We start from the raw sequence: 8,339 nt of genomic DNA on the forward strand, positions 1-8,339 counted from the left end.
CTTCCCTTCCCTTCCCTTCCCCTTCCTTTCTTTCTTTCTTTCTTTCTTTCTTTCTTTCTTTCTTTCTTTCTTTCTTTCTTTCTTTCTTTCTTCCTTCCTTCCTTCCTTCCTTCCTTCCTTCCTTCCCTCCCTCCCTCCCTTCCATTCCTCCTTTCTTTTCTCCCTCCCTCCCTTCTCTCCCTCCCTCGCTCCCTTCCTTCCCTCCCTCCCTCTCTTTCTTCTTTCCTTTCCTCCCTCTGTCCCTCCATCCCTCCATCCCTCTGTCCCTCCATCCCTCCCTTCCTCTCTTCCTTCCTTCCTTCCTTCCTTCCTTCCTTCCTTCCTTCCTTCCTTCCTTCCTCTTTTGCTTTCTTGAGATAAGGTCTTGCTATGTAGTTCAGGCTGCCCTTGAGCTCACAGTGATCCTCCTGCTTCAGCCTCCCATGTGATGGGATTACAAGCATGTGCCACCATGCCCAGGTATTAGTCCTCTGAAAAAGAATAGCTGGGAAAATTTCTCCCCATTGTTATGGGATGTATCTAGTTGTCCCCCAAAGCCTCATCCTCCTCCTGCTCCTCCTCCTCCCGTTTTGCTCCTGCTGTATTGCTGTTTTCCACCACCATGAACTGCTGCCCTCTGCCATGTGCATCTCTGCCTTGAAGTCAGCCAAGTATAGACTCAAACCTCCACAAACTAAATAAACCTTTCCTTCCTTAAATTAGGCCACCCGGTGTTTTGTTCCAGCAATGAGAGATAAGTAACTGAGACACCCATTCTGTAGGTTGTCTCTTCACTCTGTAAATCAATTCCTTTCCTGTGCAGAGGCTTTTAAAATTTGATATAATATCATTTTTGATTCTTGCTGTTATTTCTCATATAATTGGCGTTTTGTTCATAAAGTTCTCTCTTACACCTATGACTTCAAATGTTTTACCTATAATGTCTTCCAATAGGTTTAATGTTTCTGTTTTAATGTTCATTTTGAAAATGTTCATTTGATTTTAGATTATGACATGGTGAGAGATATGGGTCCAACTTCAATCTTCTGCAAGTAGGTAATTTTCCCAGCACCATTTGTTGAATAGGCTACCTTTCCTTAGTGTATATTTTTGGACTCTTTTTTGAAGATCAAATAGCTGAACATGTCCAGGGATCTCTAACCTGCTTCTGTATCCTCTATCCTATTCTACTGATCCATGCGTCTGTTTCTACACCAGTACCATGACTTCTACTATCGTTGCTTTGTACAATAGCTTGAAGTCAGGTATTGTCATGTTTCCTGTTTTGCACTTGTTGCCCAGGATTGCTTTTGTTATTCTGGGTCTCTTCTGGTTCCATATGAATTTTATGGTTGTGTATTTTCTAGTTCCGTGAAGCATGTTATCAATATTTTGGGACTGGATTGAATCTGTAGAACAGTTTTGATGGTATAGCTATTCTAATGGTATTGGCTCTACCTCTCCAGGGCAAGAGTTATCTTCCCATTTTCTGAGGTATTTACTGTGTTCTTTTTCAAAGCACAGTAGTTTTCATTATAAGAATTTTCACTTCCTCGGTTAGGTTAATTCCTAGGGATATAATTTTTCTTGAAGCTATAGTGAATGCTACTATTTTCTTAATTTCTTTCTCAATGAGTTTATCATCAGTGTATATGAAAACTATTGGTTTTTGTGTGTTTATTTTGCATCCTAGTAAATTGCTACATTTGGTTATTAATGCTAAGGGTTTTTTGGGTGTAGTTATTTGGATCCTCTATGTAGAGTACCATGTAATCTATAAATAATGATTATTTGGTGTTTACCTTCCCTATACATTTCATTTTATTTCTTTCTCTTGCCTGATTGCTCTGGATAATGCTTCAAATCTATATTGAGTAGAAGTGATGGTAGTTGGTATCTTTTTCCTCCTGATTTTAGAGAGAGTGCTTTCAGGTTTTCCTCATTTAATATGATGTTGGCCTTTGGTTTGTCATAAAAAGCATTTACCTAATTCAGACATGGTCCTTCTATATCTATTATTTTCAGGGTAGAACATGCAGATCTGGACAGTGATAAGAGTTTTATTTCAAAATGAGGAAATGATTCTTTTCTACAAAGATCTAAATTTGGCACAGGAAATTGGTTGTACAATAAAGATTTTATGCAAATTTTAAAATTATTGATTTTGACTAAGTATTTTATTTTAAAATTCATTGCTCATGAAAAAGTGTTTGAGACAAAGGTTAGTATACTTTCTTTGAATCTCTATTTGTTAAGAGAATTTTTTGTTGTTTCAAATATTGTCAACATACTTAAAAGAATACAACACAACTGTTTGGCTTTCACAGTAACTTCAAACTTACTATAAGCATTAGGAGGAAATAGCATTGCATATATAATGGGCTTATCTATTAATTGTATATAAATTCATCCATCTACACAAATAAAAGTGTTGCTGGAAAATTAAGTGCAAATTGAAATTATTCAAAGTAAATTTTACTTTCTTTTTTCTTTTCTTTTTTTTTTTTTGTGGTCATTGAACTCAGGACCCTGTACTTGCCAGCCAGGTGCTTACGCAACTGAGCTATCTCCCCAGTCCAGTTTTACTTTCCTATTGGTTTACATTATAAAATTAAACATGAATCACCTACTGAAAATAACACATTCTATACTCAGCATCTTTTAACACGTTTGACACTCTCCAATGGTGGAATTATTGGAATTGTTTCTAATAAAGTTGTATTGTGAAGTTTATAAATGCTAAATTGCTCTTACATATTATTTTTCTATTCTCTTTAAAAAAACGCTAAGCTACTCAAAACCCAGTGAAACATTTGTAACTGTATATTCACATAGAACCCACTCTGACTTGTGGATGGGTTTTAGCTTCTGCTTGAGAAGTGGTTTACAATTGTAGGTAGGGTGACCAACTGTCTTGGTTGCCTAGAATTGAAGGACATCCTGACTTTCAGTGTAAAACCTATAGTCCCAAGCAACCTGGGAATGGCAAGGTGGCCTAATTTTAAGAGAAGAATATAACAAATTCTAAAGAATATCCTAAATTTAAGAAACTCACAAACTGTATCAATTATTTCTCTACATTTTGCATAAAAACCTTCCTGAAATGTGCACTAAATTCTTTCAAGAAAAAAAAAAAAAATAGAATGATGCCATCTTATGGATGAAGCAAATGTAAAGGTCATGTGACCCAATGCCCTCCCATGACCCACCAAAATGTGGAAATCCAGGGAAGTTAAGGGATGCAGGCGTGATCGAGCCACAGCAGTGGAGTAACTGGAACCCAAGAATTTTGACTCCAAGTGAATCCAAGATGGAATTTCTTCAAAGAAGAAGTAATTTTATTTGAATTTACAAATGCAGGTGTAATGTGAAATTACAAATATGCACGTAATTTAAAGGAAATCTAAATTTACTTGAAATCACCATCATATAAAATCTTTTGAATGTTTATTAGACTGAGTGGGCAAGTGGCTTTAATTTGCTACTCATATGTCCTTGCACATGAGGTGCAGGCCAAGCCTGAGGGATGGCTTGGGGTCTGGAAGTGAGCAGACCCTGCCTACTAGGGCTGGGTGTGTATACTTACTGCTCTACGCCTCCCGACGTACACTAGGACTGCCAGGCTCTAATCGTCTAAGATTTCTAAAATAATGCAGCAAATTAAATCTTACAAAAATGGTAAATATATAACTGGAGCTAATGTTTTACTAGGTTATTTAAAGTTTCTACTCAAAATTTACAAGTGCAAATGTCAAAGAATCCATGGAAATCTAAACACTTGTAAAACACATATCAAAGAAGACAAACCTACCTTTGTTGTTTAGAAAATATGACCACAAATAGCATCACGGTTAGCCCAAATATTCCAAAGATCATAATTAAGAACCATGGTAACTGGAATTCTGTAACACAGAAGTATATGTCACTTAGAATTATGAAAGTTGAAGCAAAGTTCATGTTTCACTGTTTCCACATAAAAATATTTACTGATTTGAATATATGTGATAACCTTGAAAACAATAGAATGCCTTGGAGTTTTCTTTTTCTGTTCTAAGACTCTTTCTACTGTTCAAGTCCTTTAACATTGAAGAAATCTTTCTTTCTTATTTTTTAATTTTTATTTATTTATTTTTTATTATTTTTTATTTTTGAAGGTATTTTTCAAAATTAAAAGGATATGATTCAAATGGACATGTTTAAAACATCGCACAACACAACAAAACAAAAGAAAACAAAATAATCTATGTTAAGCATCTAATTGGTCAAAGGAATATCACTAAGGGCTTTGCTTTAGGCCAAACTACTATTGTCTGTCAGATTTAACTGAGATCTGCTTAAATCACCCCCCCACTTTTTTTAAAGGGTGATGATACATTTAGCTTCTAGATTGAGGTCCTGTCAAAAAATGGGGATGGAGTCTTTATTTGTTTTTATTTTATTTTAATTAAAAAATAATTTTATTGAGAAAGAAGTAGCAATGAGACAGTTTCAAAGCAGGTTAGTAGCACAGGTACAATAATTAACACACTGCATATTGTTGTCTTCGTAGCAGTTACTCATAGTACAAGATGCAAACACGATATCTTGTCTAAACACTATTAATTCAAAACTTTCTTCTCATTGGACTAAGAGAAAGGGGATGGAGAATTTGTTATGGATCATGGAAGAAACATCTTAGATGCATAAAACATAACTTTGCAGCTTTAAGTCACCGTATTCCTTCTGAAATGCCTGTCTTCGGTTTACAGTACACCATGTGGGACTTGGGGAAATCCGTAAAGTTTTTAATTTGTTACTCAAGACAAGGATCTTTATTTCTCACGACTTAACAACTATGCAGTTGTTTCCCAGTGTTCCACCATCAGCAGAAAAGGCTTAGCCAATTTTTAAATGAAAAAGGTTCATGGGATTTATCTCACTTTGCTTTTTTAAAAAAATTTATTTATTTTTTCACTTTGCTTTTTAAAAAGTGTACCTTTATGCTAAAATATGCTTTCCTTACTTCATACATTATTACCAACTCCCAGCGAGATATTATGAATGTTGACTCAGATGCCATCATTACGCTCAAAAGGTGTGTGGCCATTGCCCTTTTTAAACCATGATTTCCTTATATGAAATACTTTCTAAAAGCAAACTAGGCAGCTAGAATCTAGAAAAAATGCTGTGCTCATTTTTGTGGCGCGTGTATGAAAATTGGAAAACATGCTGCTATTGAAGTTTTCATGTTAGTGCTATTTGGTGACATTCAGTCTGTACAGTAACTGCAGAAATATAATTTTAATAGCTTAGAATTATCCTATTATTAAATATCAACTCTTAAAGCCCTAAAAAACTTCTGTTTTCAGTGGAAATGGGCTATAGATAATTCCCTTTTGCAAGTGGTAACAATACACACTTTATTGCTCAGTGGCTTTTTTTTTTTTTTGAGGAACCGGGGATTGAACTCAGACCCTTGCGCTTACCAAGCAAGCACTTATTCTATTGAGCCATCTCCCTGGCTCCCCTCCTTTTTTTGGTGGAAGCTCAATGTTAACCAGCCTTCCTTATTTCTGTATCTAAGAGCCTAAGTCTTTTATTCTGCATTTCTATATCTTATTTTTTGTAAGACTTTGATCATCTTTATGGTTCTCTATTTAGAATGTTCAAATGTTTCACATTTCCTTTGAGTGTGACTGGCACACTATTTACTAGGCCTTCCTTCAAATACAAGATATACCTGGACTCTTTTTAAAATCAGTAAGCACCATTACTAGTTATATAGACTCAACTTGAAGCTCTTGCTTAGATACAATATACATATTCATCCAAATAAATACATACTTTGTTCTCTGTAGATTAGAAAGACATTTTACCTGATTATGAATCCAAAATAAATTTATTGTAGAAAATTTTATAAGTATAGAAATACATGAAAACTCATCTGCAATTTCACTATCTAGAAATAACAGTAGCATTTTTCTATCTAAATTTCCACCTACCCCACAACTTTTCCTGAATTCAATAATTTGGAAACCAAATGCTCCTTCTGGTTTTGCAATACATAATACCTGCTGTGGACGGTAAGTGCAGGGTCTCTCACCTTGATATCTGATGTTAATGCATTTTGATCTACCCAACAAGCTAACAGTTAAGGTATGCATCAACTGATATATTCCCAAAAGCTATAGTAGCTGACATTTAAACATTTTTTTTTACCTTCTTCACATGTAAGTGAGCTCAACTGAGGAAGTGTTATGTAGAGCACATCACTGAATTCACCATACTTTTCAGAGTTTCGTTGTCTGGATCGTACACGCACTTCATATTCTTTATCCATTCTCAGTGAGTATAGAGGAACTGATGTTGACCTCACAGGGTCCATCTTTCAAGAAAAAATATAGTCTGGTTGGCTAGATAGTCAACAAGTCAAAACAGTAGATGCTTCACGTGTTCTTCTATTTGTATTTAAAATGGATTTCTATAAAGTGTGCAATATTAAAAAATGCCCAGAGGAAAGTTGCTGCTTAGAAGGAAATTGAGATAAGTCGGGTAAAGAATCATTTCATTCAAAGGATAACAGTCTTCCAATTGTTTTGTTATAAACCCAAAGATAGGATATATTTGCTCAAAGAAAAGCAACTTCATGTTTCTAGAGGGTGTTTATAAATTCTAAGATTAATGTATAATAAAATTATTATAAAGAATAGCAGAACTTTAAAAGAACTGTGGCCATATTGCCTCTTTCTCTGGGGTACTTTAGTTTTGTGTAGAGGAAAACATTAGAGCACAAACATGTGTTTCAATATCAAAGAAATTATAGCCATAAGCAAGTTATACATCTGTATTCCTTAGAAATTCCAGGTTATTATTTGTTCAAAATCTAAGAATTGTAAGGAGTATCAGAAATACATTAGTTGTCTATATTGATTATTCAAATAATTTTATTAGAATAACTACAGATGCAATCTGCTTGTTCCAGAAAGTTTAAACCTACTGCAAAATAATTTCGTATTCAAAATTCAAAAAGTTACTGGAGTCCTCTGATAATGAGCATCAGAATCTCACAATATCTAGCATCCCAGATAACTGAAGATAACGGAAATTATTAGACTTTTAGGACATATTTTTATCAAAGAGGTAGATTCAACTAGTAATAATTTTCCTCCAAATATTCAAAGCGGGTACTCAATGTGCTTTTCATATATTTTCAGGTAGAATTCCCACTCCTAAAATACTTGGAACACCCATGCTTCAACAACATGTATTTCCACATAAATAAAATCTCCATAATTTGTTTTATTAATTCTAAAGCTAGGCCTCCAACATCTTTAATAAATTTTCCTTCATCCCAGTTGACTTCCACTCTCAAGAACCTCACTTTTTCCCATGAGCACATGACAAGTTTTTTTCCCATATATTCAGAAGCTTCAATATATGTAATATTTACATGCCTAAAATGCTTTTTTTCTTTAATTTTTTTTTATATTGGGATTCAGACTCTAGACCTCATGATTGACAGATGATAATAGCAGAACTTGGGATCTCAAGAATGAAAACAGACTTTTTGAAGTATTTTAAGAAAAACCTAGAAAGTAGGTTTAATACTCAGACTCCTGATTTAAAGAAAGTGTTGTAGGGCTACGGATATAGCTCAGTGGTACAGCACCTGCCACTGTCTCTAGTTTTTCATAAACTACTTCAACAAGTCTATGTTTTTATTCTTGAGGTCACAATTTCTGTTATCATCAATACTATTTGTAGATTTCATCAATGACAGAATAAGAAGGAAGACCTCAGTGATCTGAACTTTGACTCCTTTATCATGTTTTTTTTTTTTTCAATAGCCTGAACCAGCAACACCAAATTCAATTTTTTTCAAGTGGCTTCTAGTATATTTGACCTTATCATTGACATTTATGTGGTGTTTACTCCTCCTTACAAATTCTTAGTGAGAACATTGTGTATGTCGATGTTCTAAGTCTTTTCTGAAACTTTTCTCTATTCTACTAGATAATAACACACTTATCTTATTGCTTACATATTTCACTGTTCAAATATATGCATGCACATTTATTTATATTATACTGCAATTTCCTGAGGGAACATATTATCTTTCAACTATTGCAAATACATTATAATGAATGGTGCATCATCTAGGAATTTGAAAAAGAACAAATGAATCCAAAAGTTATCTGAAGAAAGAGAATGATAAATATTACAGAAGAGATAAATGAAAAATATCAAAAAAATGAGATATTTCCTCTAAAAGTTACAAACCTTCAGCTAGACAAAGAAAAAAGTGAAAGAAGAAATGTTATAGTTGATGCCATAGAAAAAGAAATTTAAGAAATTACATTTTGAAATTTAAATGCACATTT

The 8,339-nt window shown here is 34.0% G+C and overlaps 1 protein-coding gene across 4 annotated transcripts in view; it reads right to left on the reverse strand.

Annotated features, from left to right (window-relative positions):
* Positions 1-8,339, reverse strand: part of Ghr (growth hormone receptor) — a 283,568-nt gene that overhangs the window by 32,134 nt on the left and 243,095 nt on the right. For all 4 annotated transcript variants that reach the window (XM_023701879.1, XM_023701878.1, XM_023701876.1 and 1 more), the window contains exons 7-8: positions 6,178-6,343; positions 3,791-3,881 (exon numbers count right to left, since the gene is read on the reverse strand). In XM_023701879.1, coding sequence (XP_023557647.1) covers positions 3,791-3,881; positions 6,178-6,343 — 257 coding nt within the window. The remainder of the gene's footprint in view (positions 1-3,790; positions 3,882-6,177; positions 6,344-8,339) is intronic.

Source organism: Octodon degus, unplaced genomic scaffold (assembly GCF_000260255.1).
Source record: "Octodon degus isolate 3935 unplaced genomic scaffold, OctDeg1.0 scaffold00142, whole genome shotgun sequence".
NCBI lineage: Eukaryota > Metazoa > Chordata > Mammalia > Rodentia > Octodontidae > Octodon > Octodon degus.